Source organism: Eretmochelys imbricata, chromosome 3, assembly GCF_965152235.1.
Source record: "Eretmochelys imbricata isolate rEreImb1 chromosome 3, rEreImb1.hap1, whole genome shotgun sequence".
Lineage (NCBI taxonomy): Eukaryota > Metazoa > Chordata > Testudines > Cheloniidae > Eretmochelys > Eretmochelys imbricata.
The window spans coordinates 145,417,004-145,444,949 of NC_135574.1; the positions used below are offsets into that span (position 1 = coordinate 145,417,004).

General features: G+C 39.2%; 1 protein-coding gene across 6 annotated transcripts in view; it reads right to left on the minus strand.

Annotated features, from left to right (window-relative positions):
* Positions 1 to 27,946, minus strand: part of HEATR5B (HEAT repeat containing 5B) — a 94,795-nt gene that overhangs the window by 34,814 nt on the left and 32,035 nt on the right. For 5 of the 6 annotated variants that reach the window (XM_077813535.1, XM_077813536.1, XM_077813537.1 and 2 more), the window contains 10 exons: positions 26,906 to 27,015; positions 24,214 to 24,377; positions 21,557 to 21,732; positions 20,487 to 20,592; positions 17,104 to 17,294; positions 14,858 to 15,017; positions 12,059 to 12,248; positions 9,715 to 9,884; positions 5,395 to 5,539; positions 3,722 to 3,976 (listed from right to left, as the gene is read on the minus strand). In XM_077813535.1, the coding sequence (XP_077669661.1) occupies positions 3,722 to 3,976; positions 5,395 to 5,539; positions 9,715 to 9,884; positions 12,059 to 12,248; positions 14,858 to 15,017; positions 17,104 to 17,294; positions 20,487 to 20,592; positions 21,557 to 21,732; positions 24,214 to 24,377; positions 26,906 to 27,015 (1,667 nt within the window). The remainder of the gene's footprint in view (positions 1 to 3,721; positions 3,977 to 5,394; positions 5,540 to 9,714; positions 9,885 to 12,058; positions 12,249 to 14,857; positions 15,018 to 17,103; positions 17,295 to 20,486; positions 20,593 to 21,556; positions 21,733 to 24,213; positions 24,378 to 26,905; positions 27,016 to 27,946) is intronic. The other variant, XM_077813538.1, reaches the window with a different exon arrangement.

Here is a 27,946-nt window from a genome sequence, read left to right on the forward strand (position 1 = left end):
CAGCTCACTTCATCGAAAGCTTATGCTCAAATAAATTTATTAGTCTCTAAGGTGCCACAAGTACTCCTTTTCTTTTTGCGAATACAGACTAACACGGCTGCTACTCTGAAACCTATCTCAACTGAGTCACCCCATTCCTAAAAAATAATACACTTAGGCTGCAGAAGAGTTGTGGCATTTTAGGGTGAGAAAGGTTGTGCAACCTTTGCAAAAGCATGCCAGAAAACACATGTGGCTGACCTGAAAACTTGCTTTGCACGTGCCAATACATCTCAGATCAAAGACATCCCAAAATAAATTTGAAGTTACTGGCTTACTGAAGAGCAGCAGTGAGAAATGCATTTAAACATGGTTCTCCAGGAAACTATTTGGCCTACTGTACAAGTGTCAATTAAAAGAAAAAGCTGAATGCATATTTTACGGATTTTAGAATCTACTCAAAATAAAATGAAAGAGGACCTTTTAACATCAAATATTAAATAAAGTGCCACTACATTAGGGATGTGGGAGTGGGGAAAATGTTAGAAGGATAACTAATTTGTAAGTAGAAATCCGATAACACCTTTGGAAGGGCTCTCGTTTGAATCCATAGCTCCACATTGTATTTATATAAAATAGTGCATGGGAGAAGAGTAGAGAGACTGATTCACACCTGCTTTGCAAGGTGAAGTCAGGAATAAAATCGTCCAGAAAGGAATTTTGAGTGAACGAGTAGAACAAAAGGAGGTTTAATCAATGGTGTAAACACCACGTTAATAACTCTCAGCACCTCATAATGGGAAGTTTTAGATGCACGTAACACTTCCTTCTGCATAAACCGGAAGGCTAATGGCTGAACAGAAACTTGTGTGCATTCAGCATGTTAGTGGAAAGTTAAAACAGTAGTCATATGGACTTTGTACGATAAAGTCTATAGTCCAGACTGAGGGCATGTCTATGCCAGACACATAAATCGACCTATGTTAGGTGTACTTAAAACCAGGTGGTTCATGCCCACACTACCTTCCTTCTGTCGGAGGTGCACATCCTCACCAGGAGCACTTCCACCAACTTAAGAGGAGCAGAGTTGGGGGCTGAGAGCCTGAGCTCTCAGCTCCACATGCATCTCCCTGCTGGGAGCTTGGAGGCTGCCCCGTTTCTCCTGGATCCCCACTAGGAGCCCAGGAGCTACCAGGACTCCAGGTGCGGAGCTCCCAGTTGGGAGCCCAGCTGTGGTAGGGAGCGGAGAGCCCAGAGGGGCAGCCAGGCTCCTGGTGGTGGGGAGCGGAGAGTTGGGGGGGCAGCTAGGCTTCCAGCAGCGGGGAGTGGGGAGCAGAGGGCGGGGGGGCAGGAGCCGGGCTCCTGGCGGCTGGGAGCTAGGAGCCTCCAAGCAGTACCAGGGCTCCCCGCAAGAATCAGGGATCTGGGAATCTCTGGGTAGCAGCCCAGCAGGCAGTGGAGAGCCCAGGCAGCAGCTGGGCTGGGAGCCAGGAGGCAACCAGGGTCTGAGAGGGGCAGGCACAGCCTGACTGGGAGCAGGGAACCTGGGGGACAGCCAGACTTTAGCTGGAGTCCCCTACCTGCTCCGGTGACAACCTGGCTTTCTTGTCAATTTCACAGCTCCAGCATGCCAATGGCGTTTTGGGATGTATAAGTAGGGGCACTGCCAGCAGATCGAGAGTCCTGATCATTCCCCCCTATTCAACATTGGTGAGGCCTTCATCTGGAGTACTGTGTCCAGTTTTGGGCCCCACACTACAAGAAGGATGCGGAAAAATTGGAAAACGTCCAACGGAGGGCAACAAAAATGATTAGGAGACTGGAACACATGACTTACGAGGAGAGGCTGAGGGAACTGGAATTGTTTAGTCTGCGGAAGAGAAGAATGAGGGGGGATTTGACAGCTGCTTTCAACTACCTAAAAGGGGGTTCCAAAGAGGATGGATCTAGACTGTTCTCAGTGGTAGCAGATGACAGAACAAGGAGTAATGGTCTCAAGTTGCAGTGGGGGAGGTTTAGGTTGGATATTAGGAAAAACTTTTTCACTAGGAGGGTGGTGAAACACTGGAATGGGTTACCTAGGGAGGTGGCAGAATCTCCTTCCTTAGAAGTTTTTAAGGTCAGGCTTAAAGCCCGGGCTGGGATGATTTAGTTGGGGATTGGTCCTGCTTTGAGCAGGGGGTTGGACTAGATGGCCTCCTGAGGTCCCTTCCAACTCTGATATTCTATGATTCCTTAGTATTGACATTTTCTGTAACAATATCTAGGCACAGATTTTATAGCCAGCCAGATCTCATTTGGTTTGTCCCAATATATCTCAGGAAACAGTCATATCTATCTGAAAATGGCACTTTATGACTGCACTTGGAACACCCCTTAAAGCCTCTAGATTGCTTCTATGATAACCTGAACAATAAGGAAGAAAAAGAATAAAAATTTAATACAGTGAAACAGATCCTTCAGCTGATGTAAATCAGCAAAGCCCATGTATCCCAGCTGAGAATCCAACCCAGTATTATAAAATCAAAAATCAAACTAGGACTCCATGAGGTGCCAAGCTCATTCAGTCTCACAAAGTAATTCTTAAACATAAATAAAATAAATAAGATTACTAATCACTAAAAGCACACAAATTAAATTAAAAAACAAAACAAAACATGTTTCCTAACACAAATTGTGAAGTGATGTAGGTGAATGTAGTATGGGGCAGAAAGAGCAAAGCTGGAGAACTCCTTTGCTATCAGCACTAAAGGAAGAAACTGAGGTTATATGGCCAAAGTAGCCATTACACTCTTTAGGAGAAGCATTTTAATAGTTCAGCATTATAAGATACAGGAATCGTTACCAGTCAACTGCTAAATGCAAAGGCCAAGAAAGTGTGTTAACTACTGTAATGCTCACCCTTTAAGAACTACCTATATATACACAAAAAGAAAAGGAGTACTTGTGGCACCTTAGAGACTAACCAATTTATTTGAGCATAAGCTTTCGTGAGCTACAGCTCACTTCATCGGATGCATACTGTGGAAAGTGTAGAAGATCTTATTATATACACACAAAGCATGAAAAAATACCTCCTCCCACCCCACTCTCCTGCTGGTAATAGCTTATCTAAAGTGATCGCTCTCCTTACAATGTGTATGATAATCAAGTTGGGCCATTTCCAGCACAAATCCAGGTTTTCTCACCCCCCCTCCCCCCCCACAAAAACTCACTCTCCTGCTGGTAATAGCTTATCTAAAGTGACCACTCTCCTTACAATGTGTATGATAATCAAGGTAGGCCATTAGGAGAGTGGGGTGGGAGGAGGTATTTTTTCATGCTTTGTGTGTATATAATAAGATCTTCTAATCTTTCCACAGTATACATCCGATGAAGTGAGCTGTAGCTCACGAAAGCTTATGCTCAAATAAATTGGTTAGTCTCTAAGGTGCCACAAGTACTCCTTTTCTTTTTGCGAATACAGACTAACACGGCTGTTACTCTGAAACCTATATATACACAGTACCAGATTTACTTTAAAATGTGTATGTCTGTACATAGACTATTCAAAACTGATCATGATATTTGCCATTTTCTCTTTCTGAACAAGCTAAAATATTACAATCCAAGAAACAGGTGACAAAACTGAGCATGGATTCCTATCCCACGACAACATAAAGAGCTCCAAATGAATGTTATCAAAAATAAATTAATTCTAAAGATATGTCGTCTTATTATATGAATGTTGTCAAACACTTACCACTGGAGGCTGCTAGGACATCCTTACATAGCATTAGCCAGTGTGAAAGTTTTTCCACTGCCAGGGATGAAAGCATATGTCCCAAGGTATCATGAATATCAGAACACAGCTTTCGATCAGTCTCCCGATCTAACATTCCAAAAAGAACCCCCTCGAGGCCAGTCTCTGTTATATTAAATCCTTGATGCCGACAATGAATATCCCGCCGAGAACCAACTCCTGGTGCAAAAGGGTTAATATCTGTAAAATGAGAGACTAGTTTTTCAATAAGAAACTGAATCTTATTTGTGCCTTGAAATGAGGGCAATAGCAGCATTAGAAAAGGACATTCTGCATTCACTCTTAGTTGCTCAGATCACAAACACAAAGACATTACTACAATTTGTTGTCAATAAACTCTAACATAGTTTAATATATTAAACTTTTTAGAAGTTAAATTCTATGAGATACTGAGCATTTTCCATGAAATGATAAACACTGTCAATTGCCATTAAAGTAAATGGGAGTTGAGAGCACTCAACACCTTGCAGGACATGCTCAGCATCTACCCGCATTGGATCCTGAAGAATCTCTTCTGAGTTAAGTCTTAATTGTGTCCCACAATACTAGAATGCACATGAGTCTGTGGTACAGTGGAAAAATTGTTTGTCTGATAATCCGTTGAAAGAAGGCAGATAATGTTTTTCAATGTTTTTAAAAATTTAAAAGTATATAACAACCAGCAGACAATTATATACTATGGAAGGCTTCTGGATATTGTACTTTTTCCTAACCATTCAAACAGGCGAGTAGGAATCATAACTCATTTGAGCAGCAGCAGCAACAGGATAAAATTATATATGTAAAAATTGGGGCAACTGGGAAACCCGACTGGCTACTAAAGATGTTGCTAACAGAACAAAACTGAATATCCTACTCACAGTATACAGAATCATTATGCCCTGTGACAGGCTCTATCAGGTTTTTTCTGCTCCCTGCTACAAGCATTGGTGCCCTAATAGCCCCTATTTACCGAAAACCCACACAGACCAGGCTACCAACAAGACTTCATCCTCCAGAGGCCTAAAAGAGCAAGGAGGAGACACTAACCAATCAGGTGCTAGCACGTCAGTTAAAAAGGCTTGCCTGTGCTTCTCAGGGGTAGCGGCAGGATGAGAGAGGGCCAGAGAAGTGCTAACCCAGAACCCGAAGGCCAGGTCAGGGTCTTGTCCTCAAGCACTACAATTAAGAGCTTGCCTTTGCAGTTGTGTTTGTTTGTTTAAAGGCGCAGACGGACAGATTCTGAGGTTATTTTTATTCAGCTGTTTTAGACTGACCTTAAGTTTATAGCACAGGCCACTTGGCTCTGAGCAGGTGGCAGTAATCTGTGGACTAAGGCAGGGAGCACCTGCAATGCCATTCTTGGCCCCGTGAGAAGCCCCTCCCCCGCCCGCTCCGTGCCATGCCCATTTTCAAAACCAGCAAAATTAAGGGAGAAGAACAATCAGTAAGAGAGAGGAACTATTTATTGGGGGGAAATTCCATTTCTAATTTGTTCTTCATATTTAAGAGGCCAGGGCTACTGTCTTTACTTTTAGCTGGAAATATGGAAATGGCAAGAAACTTCAAAGGAGGTTGGGTTTTGTTTTTGTCTTAAAAAACTCACACACTATATTAGAAAAGGTAACACTTACTGATGCCACTATTCTCTTTGTCACCAGCATTTTTAGCTAAGCTCATGGCGTATTCACACACTTCTGCTGCTTCCCTCTGTGCAAGTTGCCGCAAACATGCCACTGCAGCCCGACGGAGCAATAAGTGAGAACTGCACAAGTGAACCTGCAATCAGAGCCATTGTAAACTGGTAAATTGCTGTGTCTTTATTTAACTGAATCAAAACTGTTAGTGATTAATAACAGCCTCTCACTCAGCTAAATCAAGTGTAGGTCATGTAAACAGTAACAAAGTAGTGTTGCACTTGCACGGAAAGTCAGAATGCAAGAAGCCATTCGGCTGAAAACATTAATTAAAATGGATAAGTCTCTCAACTTACTGAAGGGCGTGCAGCTAACTAAACCTAAACACGATCACATCCTTTGGAAACGAACCTCTGCCTATCAGACACATGTACGAGAACTACCTGTATCCGCTCACTGCATTTGGACACAGATCTTGACCATCTTTCTCCTGGAGAACCAGCTTGTTTAATTTCTTTCTGAGCTTAATATAATGAAAGTAATTCTGTTCTATTCTTCTATGTTTCCATAAAGCAGCTATTCCCCCCTGCAGATTTCAAGATTCTAAAGAGTTTAATTAGAGGAAGTTTGAGTGTAGTGGTTCCAGGTGGGGTGTATTAGCATCCCAGCATGTTGCCCCATCTCCCAAATGGAAGCACAAGTGGGAAATTTAAAAAGCAAAATTGAGAAATCTTATTAATAAAGTTTATTATGCAAGATTTTAAAATGTGAAACACAAATTAAGCCTCAGACTGTAAAAGTGAAGCCAATCAGGAACTCTGGAAAATCTCTTAGCTTCTCTCCCATTTCAGCTCTAAGACAAAGAGACCACACTTTCAAAAATGCTCAGCACTAGGCAACTGCAATTGTTCTCAAATGTTTATCTGGAAGACTGGGCACTTCATTTGGGTGCTGAAATGGGAGGGGACTGTGATAGAGCGTTGGTCAACAACAGCAGAGCCAGCCCTCTGGTCCTCGCAATTCTAATTAATTACTCTAGAGCAAACCTTAATTAAGAAGAGCTGTGCCTAACGGATGGGCTGAGGAGGACTAAAAGGCTATCTAGACCATTAGGCAGATGATACAAAAGGCATAGAAATGGAAGAAGCAGAAAGAGAGAGGAAGAGAATGCTCTCCCCCCTGCTTGCCTCAGGAGCTGAGGCTCCCTAGACTGTAGGGGTGAGGGTATACAATGTATATGGGTGGAGAAAACTAAAATGGTAAATAAACTGCACTGGGTGTTTTATCAGCAAAAAGGTCTCTGAGCTGTTTGTGGACCTGAGCAGAGGCAGGAGCAAGATGGCCTGCCACAGGGAGCTCTTTGGCAAAATCTGGTCACTTACTTGGGATGGCCAAATGTGAGCTGTTGGGTGCTGAGCTCTTTGAAAAATCTGGCTAAAAGTGCACAAACAAGCACTTCTCACAACATATACACTTGAAAATAAAGTTTATATTTTCATAGCTGGTATAGCCATCTGGCTAAAGAGGGATAACATTGTGACTGGACCCACAGGGAATAAAATTTGACTCTAGACCAGTGTTTCTCAATCCGTGGGTTGGGACCCGAAACTGGCTTGTCAGAATGTTTCAAAGGGCCATGTGGCAGCTCCTGTGGCTCCTGTCCCACTGGGCTAGCTTTCCCACTCCAGGCACAGCAACTTCTGGGGTCCCAGAGCCACTTAGGTTTGACCCAGCTGTTACGATGACGGGAGTCTGGGTAGGCCAAATTTGAGTGAGTGGCATTGCAACCCATGAGCCAACAACTCCACTCACACAAATTTGGTCCAGTCAGGGGTGCGGGAACAAAGCTGAGCGGTGCTGCAGGCCTGGAAGTTGCAATGCCTGGGGCGAAGGGGCAAGCCCAGCCAGCCCCACAGCACAGGAGCTGCAGGAGCCACCACTGTGGGGTTAGTGCCAGACAGGACCCAACCAAAACCACCCAAGGGCCTCCACCCCCAGACTATTTACTGGTCGTGACAGGCCATAAACATTTACAAATGGGTGCTGAGCCCAAAAAGGTTGAGAACCACTGCTCTAGTCCAGTTTACATCATGCTTTAGCATTGGTTACTAGGATCCTGTATTCTGCCAGTGACAGAAATTACAATTTTCAATAAAATGGCCACCAGCAATCGTTGAATCACTCATGACAACTGTCATTAAAACCTTCTATGTTCAAATCTAAACCATAGTTTATACCACGTCAGTAAGTACTTCTCAACATGAGAGCTTTCAGATTTCTGTGCTAAGTAACATTTGCTTCTAATATGCTTTGAATCACCTCGAGTACAAGTAAATATTTTTCTTCCAAAAGAATTTTGCAAGCTCCCAACTTTTCTTGAGAGGAAGTAGCTGTACAGGGAACTGTATGTTTTTCAAGGGAGGAGATAAAAAGTGCTCTTTTAGAAACTCTAATCTTGAGTTACCTCGGGGGACATATTTTTTAATAAGTTGAATACACATTTGCTTTCCCTGTATTAGCTTGCTATGAGGGCGGAAATTGCTTTCCCAAATGAAAGGTCATAGAGTGTACAAAATATTTAACACTAGGCCTTTATTTTGTTCATGAATGTCTGAAGGTTTCAATCTTGAAAAACAGACTTTAAGGGATCCTCTAAGTATCATCCTGAAGTTGTTTCAATAGAACTACAACAGAGAACTTTAGGATTTAAATTACTGGAAAGATTATTCCCTGCTTTTAGTTAAAAAAAAAAAAAAATGATGATGAAGTACAGAGGCAGAAAGGAATCTGAAAAGCATATGGAAGAGATTGGTTTAAGTTTGATACATGGTGTTGGTTCCAAACAGAAGACAAAAGCTTGTCACTGATTTCTCTTTCATTTAATGGGGTAGGATTTTCAACCAGTCCTCTATTCAGCCACCATGTCCACATTTTACTTGTCCAAACAGCTGTGGGAGCATGTGCAAAGCCATTTGCAGGTAGGCTTATCATGGAGGGAACAAGATTTTGGAAGCAAAAGGGAGGAAAGGAAAATTAGGTAGCTGAGGGTTTATGATGGAGCAGGGAAAGGACAGCAGAATGGGATGGAAAAAGATTTCAATCAGCAACAATTACGCCTTGGGTTAACTTCTTTGTCTATAATATTCCTACTGGGAGATCTAATCATAAAGGAACTGACAGAGATAATTATTTGTCACAGGATGTGGTACATATCAGCCTGTTATTCACACTTAACAGAAGGGCCCACCTCCATCTGTGCTGAGCAATACCTTTCACTTGGAATTCTCTGCACTCTGACATATTACAGAGTATGGGTCATGCTGAATAAGAGTGCACCAGTTGTGCAAGACAAGGGGATATGTGCTATGGGGGGGAAACTCTAAGGAAAGATTGGACAGCAGATTACACAAACAGGGACAAAGTCCCAATTTCAGTATAAATAAGCCTGAGTCCTTTGGTCATTATCTGTGAAGAGTCTGGGACACAGGTGACCAGGGATGTCTTAAAGGGAGGGTCTCTCCCTTAAACTCAGTTTTCTGAATGTCTGAGCATAAGTATACTTAACTCCAATGTATTTTTTAAATTTTCATCTAATAAAAGTTGTGTTTAAGATCAAATTTTGGATTTTACAGCCCTTGCATCACTTCCTGCCTTCAGGCAGGAAAGCTGGTGCTGTGTTTATTGAGACATGTGACAATACTCACCTGAGCAGCAATGGAGGAACATGGGGATGACAGCAAGACACAGACTCTGCCTAGGACTCTGATAGTAGGAGATACGCCACTTTCCCCACATACACTTCCTTTTTAAGTAGCCATAGGAGATAGGCATGTAAGATAAGGAATGAAAAAGAGGAGACCTTTGGGGGACCCTGAGACTTGTTATTGTGTATTCCTCTCCTTTCCAAGCTAAATAGTCCTAGGGCCTGATTCTCACTTAAACTAAGACCACTTTACACCACTCTGGCAGAGTAAAGGGATTTAAAGTAAGCGTAACTATAATCTAAGCCCACTTTAAGGCTCCTCTTCACACCCAGAGCAGTGTAAAGTGGCTTTAATGTAAATTAGACACAGGTCCCTAGTCTTGGGTAAAATTTTCAAAAGTGCCTAAATGACTTAGGCGCCAAAGTCCCTTCATTGATTTTCAATGGGACTTCTGACTTGGGAGCCACTGAGTGCTTTTGAAAACTTTGCCCCTTAACACATATGTATACTCCCCCATAGGCTGCTAGCCATTTCTCTTTCCTTTCTGCAGGCCGTAATGCTGAAGTTTCCAGCATTAGAGATGTAGGACAGGACAGACACATTTTACACTCACACAAAGGCTGGGAACCAGACTGGAGAGGTTGACATGGCGGGGTGCAAACATGTGAAGCTGTTGAAGGCAGGATATGGCAGCTGCCTGAACAAGAGAGTCCGAGTGATCTTGTGTGATTGCACATCCCACCAAGCACGAAGAGCGGATTGTTGAAATAGTAGCTCCATTACCTAACAGAATAAAGAATTCTTAACAAAGCAACTTTTTTGTATAGCTGTTATACATTTTAACCTTTTAATCACAAAACTTCAGAGATGTGAAATTTTTGTAAATTATATACAGCATCACTCTTCTAAATACTTATATTTGAAGTTAACAGCTGCATTACTTCAAAAGGACTCTGTATACAGGGTTAGAACTCACTTTCCATTTTAGCCCAATTTTGACACTTACCCCTTGAACGTTTCAAAGCAATCTGCTAGCCCAAAAAGTCCTTTAAACCTCAAATTTTGCACAACTGATCATTAGCCAGAAAAATTTTGCGGACATTGTTCAGTTAGTCAGTATTTCTGAGATATGGCACTTGTTAAAATGAACAAAGTTTCAGGTTTTGGAAATCTATTTAATTTAGTAGTCTTGGATAAGATTGCATGCATAGACCCATTTCTTAGAATATTAGATATACACTTTTAGAGTTATTTGCTATGGATTTAGTTTTAAACTCTGAATACTTATCACATTTTGACAGGTTTCAGAGAAGCAGCTGTGTTAGTCTGTATTCGCAAAAAGAAAAGTACTAGTGGCACCTAAATTGGTTAGTCTCTTGCCACTCCTTTTCTTATCACATTTTGGAAGACTTTATATTTTTTTGCAGTTTTGGAGCAGTTTAATATATTAATATGCTAGAGGAGTTTCTTAGCTCCCTCAGTTGCATCACTTGGATTCAACAGGTTACAGACTACACAGAATATCTGATTTAAAGACTATGTTGTCTTGCATTTCAACAAGTACCATTCATCATCTTTACAGCACAGCTATAATTACAGCAAAATGTCGTCTCTATAAGAAAAAATTCTGAACAACCTATGTTTGTATATATCAATACTTTTAAAATATCTGGTAAAAATCAATAAGGAAATTCCTAGGCAAAAAAAGTTCAGATACAACTACAAGACCGTAGTTAATAAACGTATTCGAAAGGCAGGGAATTTATAACTGAGGTTTCACTAACAGCCTCACCTATGGCACTTTATCAAAGACCCATGTATATCCACCAAAATCTCCTATGCACCTTAAAGAAAAAACACCATACTTCATCTTTATTTCCAGTTTGGACCGCATACCCTCAGATAACACACTGAAAAATTTGTCAAGGTATAAAGATCTGAGAATACTGAGACTCCCTCATTATTGGAGTTAGATAGTTTTGGCACCAATTCATATGGCCACCTGCAACATATATGGTAATTTCCTGCAATATCTTTGGGAGTTCTTACTATATTAAGTTTATGTATCATTGTGAGCCAGGGATTGTATGCAATTCCACGGAGAGGGTGGCCACAGTTTCTCCAGGAACTAAGGACAGTGGGGAGTGATTAGGCAAATTCACTCAGGTCTAACATCTCCAGAGAAGTACCACCACCTGGAGAGGCTCACATATACTAACTAGTTCAAACTGGATTCCCCAGAGACCAAAAGACAAAGAAAAGAGTTTTGGAAAAACAGCCTGAGTTTAAACTGTCTCAGGGCCTTCTATCTGATTTAGCTAAGAGACAGGACCTTCTGACCAAGGTGAGTCTGGGAGAAATCCCTGTAGAAGAAATGGAAGGGCTGAAGTTGGGATGACCTTTGGTAAGCTTTTTAGCATGCATATGGGGGGGGGGGGGGGTTATAGCTTTCATATGTTTTTTTCTGTAATCTTTCGCCTTAAGAATAAATGTGCTTGCTTATAAAGACCTGCATGGTAACTTGTAACTGCTGGCGATTACAATTGTTCACAGCCTCCGGAGAGAACGCAAAGTGCAGATGTTGGACTGTTTAGGCAGTCTGGCTTGCTGGAGATATCACAGAGTGGGCAAGGAATTGTGTAGCCTTGAAAATCCCTTGTCAAGAGGGAGAGAGATGAAGGTCTTTACCCAGGAGAGCTGACAGTTGAGGAGCTAGGAGCCTAGAGTGGGTGCCCTTGAGGGATCATGGAGGAGGAAATACAGGTGCAGTCGCCCTGAATTGTGTCACCATCAATACACACGGTGCAGTTTCAGATAGACAAACCCTACACACCAATCACAAATGCTTCATTATCTGCCACCATGCAATACTTTAACAGCCAGCTGACATTAAGAAACAGCATCTATCCTATTTATAACCTTAACTTTATCTTAATTAAATTGCAGATTAAACTTACCTTGCAGCTCAGGGCCAACCGTAGTTATTATAGCCCCAAGACATCGGCCCAAACACTGATGTACTTCTGTATGCGATGGTGGAACTGTCAAGAGCAGGGTAAGAACTAGAGACAGAGTAGGCTCCACATATCCCCGGTACATTGGCCCACTAGAGTCCACTATCAAGGCAAGTGAATGGAGAGACCAAGTCTATAATAAATCAAAGAGATTTTTGGTTTTGAGTCATAGAAGTTTGTTTAGTTTAGAGTTTTGACGATTTATTTACAGTCGCTATGGCTCTCACCACCCTTGTCTAAACATTTCTATTTTAACCCTCTGTTTTTAAGAACATCTTCGTCACCCCACAATCTGGAACATTCACTTCTGGGCTGAAATTTCCCAGGTTTGGTCTCTGCCTGCAGGTGAATTTTTGTTTGTTTGAATAAAAATGGCTACGCTGTTTGAGAATGAGAAGAAAAGGATGCATATATTTTTTCCACTATATAAAAAAGTTTGACACAATTTTGAAAGCCAAAACTGGGGCAGAAAGTTGAAATTAGACTCAGAAATGGTCCTCGAGAAGACGTGCCTGAACCAATGGAAACAGGTTTTCATTTGATAATGTTATGGCCAATTGAAATTCTCAGCTTGCATATACAGTGCATTTTGCACTGAGTTTTCTTTCTAAACTCTTAAAAGTGAAGCTAAGGAAGGCCACGCTGCTCACATGTAGTTAACTTAGCTGCACTGGAGAAAGGTAGTGAAGGGCAAAGCCCTGGTCTCATTCACTGAACACCCTGTAAGATACACTATGAATGAAGCCAGGTACCCTTGTTTCATTTTCTTCAAAGCTTGTAGGGAACAAGTTTCAGGGCTGCTAATGTTCACAGGAAATGCACTCCTTCTCCTGTGGGCCGCAAAGTGTGCAGGACAGAGTGTTCCAGTGGCATTTACCAAAATAATTTTACATTATGATTTTCCCCCCTCACTCCAAAAAACGTGGGAAGTTCCATAAAAAGAAAAAGGACTATTGTAAGAGGAGGTTACAGTTGCACAGTTAAACATTTGAGTTAGCTGGCCACACTGCCTTTATTCTGCTCCTACAGTCTAGTTACATGATCACATAATCTTTCTCAACTACATAACACTATTTATTTTACAATGTTAGACACTAATGTTGTATCATGTAACATTTTTTTCATTCTTTCTACTGTTTCATTCTATTTATTGTAATGCTCCAGTATCTTTTTTCTGATTTAGACGGAGGATTTTAAAGGTTCAAACGGAAGTGTTATGTGCCTAACTCCCATTTAAAGTTAATGGGGATTAGGCACCTAACTGCCACTTGTACCTTTGAAAATCGCCTCCTTTGATTTCTTATCTTTTTATACTGTAGTAAAAATTGATTAAATTTTATTTGTTAAATAATATGCAAGCCTTTGTTTAAAGACTACCATGATGCATTTACAGAACAGCAGAAATAATATTGCACATGCAACCTGAACTTTGTCAATATCTAACTTTTGAGAGCTTAACTATGGAAATTTGAGGGTTTTTTTTTTTATTATATATATATAGATATATGTATCACTCAACAAAGCAAATCAAAACTTCTATCAATCCTGTCTCCTCAGACAGAGGATTACCTCTACTCCATGTTCTCTAAAGTTAAAAATTTAAGACGACATGGGTGTCTGTGGTTCCAGGCAACAAAGATAGCAGAGGATGGGGGCTCCAAGCTCAAAGTTCTGAGCCATTAAACTGCCTCTTTCTGTGGGTGAGACACACCTTCCTGCTGATTAGGCGTAATAGCCATAGCCATTTCAACTAATAATTTCTTTTGGAGTAATGGGGGAAAAGAATGAAAAAGTCTCCTGATATGTGGTGAGTTACACTATAACCTTTTGAGAATAATATTTATAGGCAAGTAATTTTTTTCATTCAACGTTTTTATTTATATCTTTCTCCAGAGGGTCTTTTACTATTTTATTTAACTGGCTTTGCAGAATTCACTGCCAAGGGATATCATGAATGCACCTACTTTCCTTTAAGATTCTACTTTAACTTACATTTGTTTTCCAAATTGTCTTATTATTTATTTTAATTCATTGTTCTACAGAATGGAATAACTTATTTACATCTTGAGATGACTCAACATAATTAGGCACTTCATAGAATCATAGAATCATAGAATATCAGGGTTGGAAGGGACCTCAGGAGGTCATCAAGTCCAACCCCCTGCTCAAAAGCAGGACCCATCCCCAATTAAATCATCCCAGCCAGGGCTTTGTCAAGCCTGACCTTAAAAACTTCTAAGGAAGGAGATTCTACCACCTCCCTAGGTAACGCATTCCAGTGTTTCACCACCCTCCTAGTGAAAAAGTTTTTCCTAATATCCAACCTAAACCTCCCCCACTGCAACTTGAGACCATTACTCCTTGTCCTGTCCTCTTCTACCACTGAGAATAGTCTAGAGACATCCTCTCTGGAACCACCTCTCAGGTAGTTGAAAGCAGCTATCAAATCCCCCCTCATTCTTCTCTTCCGCAGACTAAACAATCCCAGTTCCCTCAGCCTCTCCTCATAAGTCAGGTGCCTAAAGTAACTGTTCAAAGTCAGGTTAGTTTGTTGTTAGGTCCACTGCACCATAAAGAAACTGTATTTAGGACAAAAAGATATCGCTCTCCCATTTAGACTTATACTCCTTGGGGCATGGACTGACAATTTTTTCTTTTGTACAGCATTTTCTTTGCTGTTGACAGTAATACATTAATCTTAAACCCTACTGAATGGTTTTAAAATGTCTTTTTGTTTTATACCTGGACTTCAGGTGAGGTCCCATCTTGTGCCAACGCCAACAGAATACTGACACTGGTTTTCAGATGCTGTCCAGAACCTATTCCACCCACATAACGATGGAGACAGCCAAGAGCCAACGAATGACCAGTTCTTGACACAACATCTCGAGCAGATTTTAATCTATCAAGATTAAAGCATAAATCAAAGTATTTGCTAGATTTGTGGTTGAGGCAAGGATTGTTCAAGTGTCAGAAAAATAAACAAACCTCAGCTTCCACCTGGACTATTTGTTAACTCAAAAAAACAAACAAACAAACAAACAAAAACAGCAGAGACTTTCTGGGAAGATATAAATGAAAAAGACAAAGGAAAATATTTAAAACTTTCTGATTATTAATTCCTCATATTCAGTTGCTTGTAAAGTTATTCTGACTTTACTATAATTCCTTTCTTCTCTTCTGGGAAGCATTTATTTCTGACATTTTAGATAAGGAATATTTTTGTAACTGACAGGACACATGATTCTCTTAAACTGTCTACTCTTTGCTTGATGTTGCAGACCACAGTACTCTGTTACCCAGAAAATGCTGTGCTAAGCTTAAACAATCAAGAATGAAAATGTGACGAGACATGGTGGAGGACTGAAGGGAATGCAGCTGAATCCTCTGATATATTGCCAGCTCATTTGTTATATCTTTTTAGAACCTACTGCTTCTCACTGCTATGAGTTTTATTATGAAGGTTTTTTTAAATAATCTTTTATTCAAAAGAAACAAGGAGGAAAGTAGCAAGACTTTGAATCACCAGATTACATAAGTACATGATAACTTTTCTTATTGATGCTTGGCAAGATTTGAGCCCCCCACATCTACTACAGCTATGACAACTGTAAATAATTAGGCTGCTAGCTACAATTGTTCTCCAGTAGTCACGGAAAATGGATACCTGTAAAGAAGAAAGTGAAGGGTAATTTCTCGTCTTTCTGCGTGTAAGATCTTAGCACTCCAGGTAGTATGCAAACATATAAATAATAAAAGGCCTCCAGTAAATAATACAAGAATTACTTAACAATATGGACAAATTGAAAAATCCATTTGATAAAATGGATCTTGGAGGAGAAATTATGGACAAAACCATAGCAGTGCTTGGAAAATCATGGATTCTCAAGGGAAGAAACAAAGTCTTACAAGCAAATTGTATTATAAAAACAAAGTTCAAATTCTGAATATTGAAAATCTTGAAAAATGCTTAACATACGAAAATAAGTATCCTTGAGATACTTAAACTATCTAGAAGATCTCTTGAGAATTGCTGAGGATAATAAATTTTACTCCTTTAAAAAAACTCTTACCTATAAACACTGAATGAGAGATACCGCTTAGTTTGCTGAGATCCAGGGGTATAACTCTAGGTAAATTTTGCCTTATTTATAATAGAAACAAAGTCTTGCCTTGAAATGACACCACTGAAGAAACAAATTATTTCACAAAAAGAATGTCCCCAGATGGTTTTTGGCCTATTTGAGTTAAGCTGATTCTTCCTTTATAAGAAAGAAAGATTTTATACTTAGAAGTTGCAATCTCTTTTGCATTGCTGCAAACAACCACAACAACAACAACAAAGACTTTTTATCTTTCTAGACATGGACAAGTTAATCCCATTCATAAAAGGGAAGATGAATTTAACATAACTGGATCATCAGAAGACCAATTTCCAGTTTAAAGGAAATACACTAGAGTATAGTTCACGTACTCATCTGAGGAAAAATTGGACACACTTATCTTCCTGAATCTTTAGTACAGACAGATCTTTGAAGGCCTAATTAGTGATGGGGAGTCAGATGGAGTAAGGAAGCAAGTCACTGTGGGCCAACAAAGAAGCCAAAACCTAGATGCTGAGAGGAGGTGTTGATGACATGCGGCTACCGATATGCATTGTTCTGGGTAACCCCACACTTTACACATACTTAGAGTCAGCCATGTTTATTTTATCTGAAGCAGTTTCTTTATCCTTAAATAGATCATCAAGAACTGTTCAACAATATTGTTCCGAAGAGCAAATATTTCAATCAGTCATTGTTCACTCTTGGTAACAGCATATGAAACAACTCAGAATCTGTAAACCTGATTAGGCCTACCAACCCGAAGTGGTCAGGCATGAAGGACATATACTTAAAACTATAATTGTATTTAGCAGAGACATTTTCTGAACATGTTTCAATTCTATGTTTTGTTTCCTTTCTTGAGGCAAAGTGACAACAACTTACTTGTCAAAGCTGAACTGAGCCATTCTGGCGATGAAAGTTGCTTCTCCAACTACCTGAGCCATTCTGCCAAGTGCCTCTCCTGCTGCACATCTCAAAATGGGATTAGGATTGTCAAGAGCACCCATAACCAATGTCAGAGCAGATTTGCGGACTTCTTCTGGTCCTAATGTACTTTTATTCTCAGCTAAACCCTATATGAACAAATGGGAAAAAATATTTGACCAAAAGGAATAAAAGTATGTTTTGACATCTGTTGCTGAAATCAAGTTTAAAACAGTTTAAACTGATATTTTCACAAGATGATAATTCACTCATAAGACAGGCTACCTAATTTTTTAAGTGATGTCTTACAACAACTGAACATATCTTACATCTCACACATTGAGAAAGGTGTTTAATTTCTACTTCTCTCCCTGTTTCTCAAGGGTTTTTTCTCTTTTTTTTTTAAATAAGATTAAAATAAAGTTACATGTTAATACAAATAAAGAAACAAAATGAAGACTACATGAACACCCAACTACCACCAAAACAATATTCTGCTTCTGCCCCAAAAAGCAAAGCAACTGGTTTCCTCCAAAACCAACAGCAATGGCATTGCATGGTTCTTTGCTAATTGTTTTCCATAAGCCAGTTCCAACAATACAACTTGATGGGTTGGCTCCTCCCATAGATCAGACAGGCAAGGCAACAACCAAAGAGACACTGCAGTTTTCACGCACTTAACTCCACCTCCTTCTATCACTCTCACTCCCCTGAACCCCTCACCAGCACACCAAGTAGAGAACTTCAGAACTGTAAGCTGAATCATTGTAAAAAAAACAACAGAACTTCAGCATATGATAAATCAGCTCTTTATGATAGTGACGGGTGGACATCTGGACTGTTGTCCATATATATATCATCTGGCATGCTGCTTTCTGAAAGAGTATCTGGTGGTCTAGGTTTTAGGGACTTGTAGATATAATGACTAAGGGAAGAAGAGAAAGGGAAAAGAACTCCAGAAGTAAGCCCTGTATCACAAAGTCATGCATTTGTGACCAGACTGGAAGAAACCAGAAATTTTCCCTGCAACATTCAGGTAGTCAGACAGAGGAGAGTAACATTTTAATGGAGACTTTGCCCAACTGCTACTGCTGGCTGGAGATCAAGTTAGCTTGTCCTAGTCTACCGAACGAGTGATTTAGGTTCAACAGCTAGCCACTGATTGCATAACTACAGTCTTGCAAATAGAAAAATCTGAACACTGCCTGGAAAAACTGTTAGAGCAATATCCCTTGAAATGAGAAAAAAAAGAAAATTAAGTCTCCTGAGATAATTTTCTTCTGGTCTAAACTGACTTGCAACTGGTGAGGCCTGTTAGTCTCCAACAGCTGGCATTAAAGGGGACTAATAATCAATTTTGTCTTATCTGAAAGACACCACATTTCCAGTCAATGAACTTCTGGGGTCACTGTTAATGACCTAAAAAGAAAAGGAGTATTTGTGGCACCTTAGAGACTTAGTCTCTAAGGTGCCACAAGTACTCCTTTTCTTTTTGCGAATACAGACTAACACGGCTGTTACTCTGAAACCTGTTAATGACCTGATGACACTGGCTTTCATCTTCGTGGAGTTCTGAGCAAATGCATCCAATGAAATGAGCTGTAGCTCACGAAAGCTTATGCTCAAATAAATGTGTTAGTCTCTAAGGTGCCACAAGTACTCCTTTTCTTTTTAGTATCAGGAGAAAGACAGAGAGTGTGCACAGTCAGAGGAACAACAATGGTATGATTTCCCATCCCTCTGGCAAATAAGTTCCTGGATGCTGAAGAGAATGAACTGATCTGATAGGCTGTGGCATCAAAATCAGTACACCACAATATAAAGTGTGTGTGGTAGGAGAGGAAATCTCAGCAGGAAAGGGCCAAAGTCAGCAAAGCAATTCTGTAGCTCACGAAAGCTTATGCTCAAATAAATTTGTTAGTCTCTAAGGTGCCACAAATACTCCTTTTCTTTCTGCAGATACAGACCAACACAGCTGCTACTCTGAAACAAAGCAATTCTGTTTCCCATAGGGAAAAAGTTTCAGGTTTACTGGGAGTGGACTGTCTGTGAGAAGTAGAAAAATCTTTACTTTGAAGACTGTTTATCGTCCAGTCTCTGCACCTGTGAAATGTGCCCCCAGGGAATCCCTCTTTGGAGTACCCTGTACTCCCACTGCTGCAGTCAATTACTTTGAAGAACTGTGAAAACAAGTGCTCTGTGAGAGCCTGGGGCAGAATGTCAAGGCTTGCAGAGTGGCCATAAGAAACTGGATGCAACATGACCACTGCATTAAGTGTATTCATGACTCTTCTCATCCTAATACTCCATGTGAAGGAAGGAAATGATCTTCTCAGCAGAAAGGCAAAAATTAGTGAGTTACAATTAAAAGTATTAATCTAAGGCTCTGTCTATATTTTGAGCTGGGGTGTGATTCTCCTGCTCATGTGCACATACTTGCACTAACTCGATGAGAATCACACCCCAGCTTGAAGTGTAAACATAGCCTAAAAGGAAGATGAGGCTGAAGAAAAACCAAAGAGGGCCCACCAAAACAACCTGGCTGCCACAGTTGCTACTGACCTCCGTAAAGGAAGGATATAAACTGGGCAAGAGACACAAAAGGGCTGGAGCTAGCTGAATGGAAAGACTGAAAATGGAAGTCTCATTTGCTCGAATCCTACCTAATTCACAAGAAAGGGGAGTCAACCCATCAACCTGCATTGTTAATATTATATCAGTGTTACTGAATTAGAGTTAGCTTTACCTTTACCTATGACACGCAGGCAGGGGAGGCTTTTATTCTCTCCCCTCACCCCTGGATCAAACTCCGTCAGACTGGAAAGATGAAATTTTTAGGTGGTATGTCAGTGTGTTGCACTGCAACAGTCACTAAATTAAAGGACATTTTAGCTATATGAAGAAAATTTTGAAACTATTTTTCTTTTTCAAATCAAGGTAGCAGCAAAATCACATCTCAATACACTGGATGGGAGTGAAAATGCTGGATGACTGCAGCAGCCTGTTTGGTCCTCAAGTATGATAAGGATAAGGAATGTATTATTACCACTCAGAAAAAGAATCAGGTTACTTTAGGAAAAACACCCTTCTCCCCAAATTAAAGGTGGGGAAATAAGATGTGATCATGTAGTTAAAGATTGTAGCATAACACATGCACAAAGGAGCCCAATTAAGAATGTACAGGCAACTTTAATTCTGGCTTTTCCTAACTTTTGAGTGCTTGACTTTGCAACCTTAATAATGATCTTTTAATGTAGTTTTTGTGTTTAACATTATAAATAAAAGTCTATAAATCTGAGAATTTTAGTATCTGTCAGTTACAAATTTTAAAGCAGTTTTACCTTCAATGCACTGAGAACAGCAGTGAAGATATTAAGCTGCACAGCTTGTTGACGGACACCTTTAGCCTGTTTGACACATTCAGCAAAGTGATCCAACATTTGTAGCCTACAAAAGAACAATTAACTTCATCACTAAGAGAGAGACACTTCCGAAAAATAAATTGAAAAGACAATACATTTTGCCTAAAGGGAAAAAAAACAATGCAAAAGAGAAAAAACAAACAAACAAAGTAGAAGGGTTTAAACAAGGCCCTGTGAATTTTGCTATTTGGCTGCAGAACGTATTGGGCCTTATGAAAATCTTTTCATCTCACCTGGTGGCCTGAGAACATGCTACCAGGCAGAGGGGGGTAAAGACCTCTGATTGACACTCTGCTGGCTCTGCCTTGAACTCAGCCACAAGCAAGAGATTGTCATTTCAGAAGAAATGATTGCTTAGAAGAAACAGCGACTGCAGAGAGACTTTGCAGTATGACCAGGAATTGTGGGGAGAGGAGAGAAGAAAAATTCACTTGCCTCACTATCCTCCGCCTTAGACACAATGCTGGGAATAAGCAGAGTGCAAACTATAATTCACATTCTCTCCTTCCACCTACATTCTGTTGAGAAATTAGAGGAGGGGAGGAAAATATGAACTGGCTTTGTGCCTCACCTTTCCCCTAGAGATGCCAGGAATAGGAGGGAATAGCGCCACCAGGATCCTTATCCAGGTAGCAGTGGTTTGGCATGTAGGCTACAGAGTTTTTTCATTCAGATGCAGGTAGACTTTGTCATAGTTATCCACGCCACTGTCACTGCAAAGCTGAATTACTGCAAAGTGTTCTGCATGCTAATACACTTTAAATCAATTATAAAAATGACCTCACCACACATTACGTTGAATTTTCAGGACTGTAAACTAGGAAAAAGATCTTTTACTTCTAACATGAGTACATGTGATATGGAAGCCACTGAGAGACAATGAACATGGAACACCAGAAGTAGATTTACTTTTTGAGAGAACTATAATCCCATTAAATTAAAAAAGGAAAGTCAACCATACACTGCATTGCACATTAACTTAGACTGACCTGTGTTTGTAAGAAACATGAGGAAAAACCACACCAAAGAGCGCCACAGAGGCATCAATGACGGATACTCCCAGGGGAAGGGGGCCAGGCACAGCTTCACCAGCTGGGATGCGCAAATAAATGGAAGACGGGTCATGCTCCAAAGCACCACTTCCAGATGCACTGTTTGGCTGAAGCTACAAATAACCACAAGTTATTAATACCTTCTAAATACATATTTGCACATATTTATACTGAACATACTGAATTAACCAAACTACATATGCAGCAACTTAAAACTAGATTACTCACCAGCAGTTAGAATTCTCTAACTACACTCTTACATACAAAGCCAGGCAAATCCCAGAACGTTCAAAGCAGTTAACAACTTGGTGTGAGCAGTCTCAGTCACCCTTGGTACAGATGAGGTGGGTGAATTAAAGACAGAGTGACAAAATTTGGTTCTGATAGCAGCTCTGGGAAGCAGTGAACACAAAGAAGCATTTCAGGGAAAAAGGTTAAACCATCGTTTCCTCAGCATGGGCTTGAGGCGGAAAGGCAGCATACATCCTGTATCAACTCAAGGAGTAATGATTCCCCAAACGGACCAATCTGTGTTCTAGAAATTGACTTCTGTGACATAATACAAACATCTCTTTAAACTCACCCTCTCATCCAGGTATGCCATCAAACAACAGCAACCATAAATAAAAAGGTGGTGAACTTTCTCATACCAAGTATTTATTGTTATTTAAGTGATAAATAATGTATGAAATATAGTTTGAGGCTAGTGCTTCTGTGGTCTCCTAGGCAGGCAGATCAAACAGAAACTGAGGAGTCACTGAGACCTCTTCATGCCTCTTTATATACCTGCTTAGATTATAGTTTCATGCAGGCATTAGGATGCATGCAGTCCAAACATTAAAAGCTTTAAACAGTGCTAGGTTTCATTTATCAGGATATGCAATTTGAAGACAAGGATCTATGGATGCAAGTATAGGAACGCAAATTTATAGAGAAGAATGGTACAAAATAGTGGTACGATAAAACAGACTGCTCACTCCAGTAGCCTCAAAGGTGAGGAGGGTTAGCCTGGGCCAGCAAGGGAAAGAAGGTCTTTTTCCCTTCCCACTCCTCATGGGAGTTCAGCTTCCTTGAGGGCTTGAGAAGGGGGAGGAGGCATCCTAACTGACTTGGGCTTCCATTGTACCTTTCAATCCAGCCATTGCTCCATGTGCACCCAACGGGAGGGTTTACAACCCCTTACCTCCACCCAGTGTACCATTCTGCTTCAGGGAGCAACAGCTCCCCTGCCTCCTGAGTATTAGGCTAGGGCTGGGTTTTGGGGCCATCTGTGGGCATCATACTAGTCACCTTCTAGGGGTTGAGAAGGAGTTTTTCCCACACTGCCAGATGAGCCTGGACAGAGAGGTATTTTCACCTTCCCCTCGGCAGTCCAGGGACTACGTGGGCAGGTTAGGTTATAGCGTTCATGTTGTCACAACCTGACAGCATACGTGTTGGAACTAGGATTTCTGGGGGGTCCTGCTGCACCCCTAGGTTAGAAATGGTTTCCATTCATATACAGGGCTTACTGTTTGGTTCAATGGCTCTCAACACCCCCACCATACAAATTGTTCCAGCGCCCCTGCCTGACAGATACCTAAAACAGAGGAATTGGGACCAGAATTAGGGGAAACTTATCTCCTAAAGGTGGGAAATGGAGCTGGGCCTCCTAACTTCTGGTACAGTGAAGGATCAAGCCCCTTTTTGCCTCCCCTTTAAACTTTGTAGAAGAGGAAGCCATTGGAGTCCCAGCATTAATGTTGAGACCAGGATTAAGGCTTTGAGTGAAGAGTGGGGAAGGCACTGAAGACTTATTGCACTCAACACTGGTTGAGTTATTGCCAGATAATTTCCCAGATGCATTTAATTAAAAAAGTTGTGGCCTAGTTAAACAACGTTCCCAGTGTCTTGTCTTTCTTCCAGTGATGTCTGGCACAAAGCACAACTGAAACAATGTTAACAGTTGACTATCTGCAAAAATTCATTAAAAGGGTCTTCAAAAGAAAAATTTCCCAAGATCTTTTATTTTTCACATGCCTATAAATGTTTTCAATAGCTAAACAGATTTCCTTCAAAAATGTAAGAAGTTCCTTCTACTCCCAATAAGACTTTGTACATGTCACCATCCAGATCGAAGGATATGATTTCACACTGTTGCTTTAAGAAGAAGAAAAAAAAAAAAAAAGAAGAGTCCCTTTTTGGTATAACACTAGTTGCAATGTTCATACTGTGACAAAATTTCCATTATAAACTCTGCTTCTTTTGGATTTTATAATACCTCAGCTGGGGGAAAAATTTATGAGACTTACTGCTAAATCTAGAAACGTTTAATTCACTCTTTAAAAGCAAGGATAGTTGACTAACCACAACTTTATAAACTGTGCAATGATATTCTCTACTGATTTTTTTTTTTTTTGGTAGCTAGTTTTACCAGAAATTTACACTGCACATGGCAGGCTTTAAAACCTTTAAAATCCTTTGAGACAAGGTTGGAAATCAGTAGAATTACACTGGTCTTCCAGATCCATAGTAAGAGTGCAGTTTCAGTTTTTAGGATTTTATTCAATGGAGCCAAGGATAAGAGGAGTTTTATTACTGATTTTTTTTGTTACCTGATCTTCAATTGATTTATGATCTGTTTCCTGCAGCCAAGAGCCAAGAAGAACGCTGTCGTCATAGTGGCAAAGAGATCTAAGCAGCGATGTAGTTGTATTAGCAGAATTGTCTGTCAAAGTGAATTCTGCCACTAGTTCCCGAAGGAGTGCATTAAATGATCCTAGAAAACAGAACTGTACATTAAACCTAGTAATAATTCTTGGCTCTTCCATAGACTTCAAGACATTTTACAGATGCAGGCAAGTAGCATTATTCTCATTCTACAGATGGAAAACTGAGGCAAAGAGCAGTACATTTGATTAGCACAGGGTCAGTGGCAGACCTGCACACAGAACCCAGGAAGGACCCTTGACTCCAAAGCCCAGTGCCTCACCCCATGCATCATGCTGGCTCCTACAAGACCATGATCCCACTCTTGCAAACACTTATGCTTGTGAGTGGTCCCACTGAGTTCACATAAAGTTACTCACATGCGTAAGTATTTGCATGATCAGAGCCTATTTTTGTAAACAACATACTGCCACAGAAAACAAATGTACCATTGCTCTTTGTCCCCTCTACTAGTATTGATCTAATAGACTTGTTTCATAATGTAATAATATATTAGCATATCTAAGCTTATTAAACTCTGAATTACTGACATGCAGAATGAAAAAAAAAAAAGAATACAAACAATTTCTTTTGGACCAGAAAATATGGAGCATTTGAAAAATACAAAACCATTTTAAGGTTTGAGTGTATTTATTTCCCCAAGGACTGTGTGCACTTTCTAACATTTAGGGATTCTAAACTGAATAAATGATCCTTCATTAGAATTCTCCGAGAAAATTCACACACGTAAATAAGAAAATGAGCATTTTGTCCTAACTGCAGTTACATTTACAAGTTAGATGTCAACTTAATGATGCTAACCTTTTGAACACTTGAAATCAATATATTTTATACATCAACAGTTTGGACTGATTTAAATCAAAGCTGATTTTAATCAGCAAACAGGAAACACTAATTTAAACAACAGATTTTAATCTTGTTTTTCTTTTCAAATTTTTAGTTATTTCCATAGAGAAAGACTGATTCTCATTTGTGGGTGACCATTAAAGCATTCTGGTTTGCAACTAAATAAAAAACTTTTATACCAGATTTCTTTTTGCTGAGCAAGAGGATTTATATCTATACACATTCATTTGAACAGTTATATATCTTAACTTACATTTTTCAGATTCCTAAATTTTACATTTTTTATTATAGTGAATGATGCATTTATTTACTAGATGATTACTAATTTTTTCTTGTGATTTGTGTCAAGGTCTATTTGGATGGAAATTCAAATTCAACTAAATATGCATAATAACAGCATTTTAAGTTGTATATATGTATTTATTAGTAGTAGTTAAATAAAACTACCTTAAATGTGCAGGATACATAAGAAAAAAAAAGTTTATCAAAACATGTTTTACCTTTAATGCTAACTGATTTATTAAAAAAAGAATCTGTAATCACAGAACTGTAGTGATTGTTGCTGGTCAATATGTCCTTCAAGATTTTAGAACTAGTAGACCTTATCCTTTCACACCTAGTTTCTATTCACAGAATGAAAGAGGAAAACAAGCTTTCCTGCTTTCCCAATTGGTTTCTTAACTTTGAATGAAGTAGTTATTGAACTAACCTAGCTGAATAAACTGAAATGAAGAAAATATTCTCTCTGCACTGCAAAAGGCTATTGCTGTCAAAAGTTGGTTTAAATCTTCAAAGTAAACTCTGGTTCCACATACTTATCCAGAGACTTCCCCAGTTAAGTGGTTTGACTTTCTTTAAAAACTTAAAGAAGCAAAAATGTACTGCTTAATATTATTTTTTTATTTAATTTAAATGATTGTAATAAATTACATAAATGTAGGCCTTAACTTAATTTTTCAGAGTTTCAAATTTAATTTTAAATGTTTATTTTAAAAAATAAATCTGTATTTAATGTAACTTAAAGGATCCAATTTAAAGAAAAATATCCAATTTTAATTTTTAAGGTTTTTTAATTATGGATTTTTATCCACTATGTATATTAATCTAGTACTGCATTAATGTTAAAGACTAAGAAACCATAAACTGAAAACCAGGAAATGAATCTTATCTCTATCCTTTGTGTATCTGCCTTAAAATATCATTCTGTATTTGTTATATCAGTTTATTGTATTTGTTAAATAAAACATAAAATACTACAAACTTAAAATTCTCTTAAAACTCTACAAATTGGAACTTCATCTTCTGTACATATATATTACATACACTGTATGCATTGTGCTGTACTATGCAGTGTACAAATTATGCATCTAAATTGATAATATTTAAAATTCTAATACTATATTCTTCATCCTCTAGAGAGTTTCCATTTTTATCTTACTAATGTTATCTTTTACTTTGAATAAATTACATGGGATCTTCTTAGTCCTGTATTTTCACTGAAATCACAGAAATCCAATACATATGGAAGATTTGTCACACCTTTGAACTCTATCATTTCTTTTAACTGTGAATTTAGATCTTAAATATTTAAACTGCACTGTAAAGATTTTGAACCAATTATTTCTTTTTCAACTGGTATGGATCTAAGCCTTACCCACCACAGAATCCATCAAAAGGCATAACTACACTTTCTTATTTGGTAACTCCCTTTAAAAATATATATTTATTTACCTTCATACGTTTTTGGAGGTAACAAAGCCAAAATGTCATAAAGTCTTAAACGGACCATAGCTGCACTAGCTTTAAGATGAGCTCCATGGGCTTTAATTACCGATGGAATGCTACAGTGTGAAAAAGAAGAGAGTTAGGTACAATCAAGCATTAATTATGTTATGATATAGGGAATTTAGGAATTTTTTAAACATAAGTGGTAGTTGAGATAACAGTACACTGTTCAAAAAACTATTCTGAACAAAGTTACTCAGATTATTAATTTGTTTTCAGAAGTAACAGTACTGAGAGGATCTTTAACACCGTACAACTCAAAGAGCAGATCAAAATACATTAGTAAACTACTACTACTGTAAATTTCTCTCTTTGTTTTGTTTTCTGTAATGTATATTTAAAACCTTTTCATCTGTTACATTGTTTAATAGGCCACTTTAATTAACAAACTTCATTTTTACTTCTAATTTCTTGATGTTCTTATTCTTTGTGAAGGGACTAATTAACTAAGGAATCAAGAATTTATTGACCTGGAAATCCAAAATCAAAAAGGGAGTTTAAAATGACAAAGTCAAGTCAATTGTTGTATGCAGTGTTGTTGTAGCCATGTCAGTCTCAAAATATTAGGAAGACAAAGGTGGGTGAGATAATATCTTTTACTGGACCAACTTCTGTTGGTGAAACAGAAAATCTTTCAACCTTACATAGAGCTCTTTTTCTTCTTCTTCTTCCCCAGACCTACCCTGTCTCTCTAAAGAGAAGTCAAAACAGGCCCAAAATATAAGTTTTCTGATAAACTTTTACAAAACCTAAGACCAAAATAAGTGTTCTCATGAAATTTTAAAAAAAACCAAAAATCTATCTTACTTCAAGAAAAAGAAATGAGCACTGCTCTGTGGACAATTCAAGGACTGCAACATAAGGTCACAGCATGAGAAACTACAAGTAAAACTAACTCGAAATACAAGTGAAACTTACTGAACCAATTTCAATACCCAGGCTCAGTGAAAAGTAAAACTCAGACCTGAAACAGTGACAGCTTAGGTT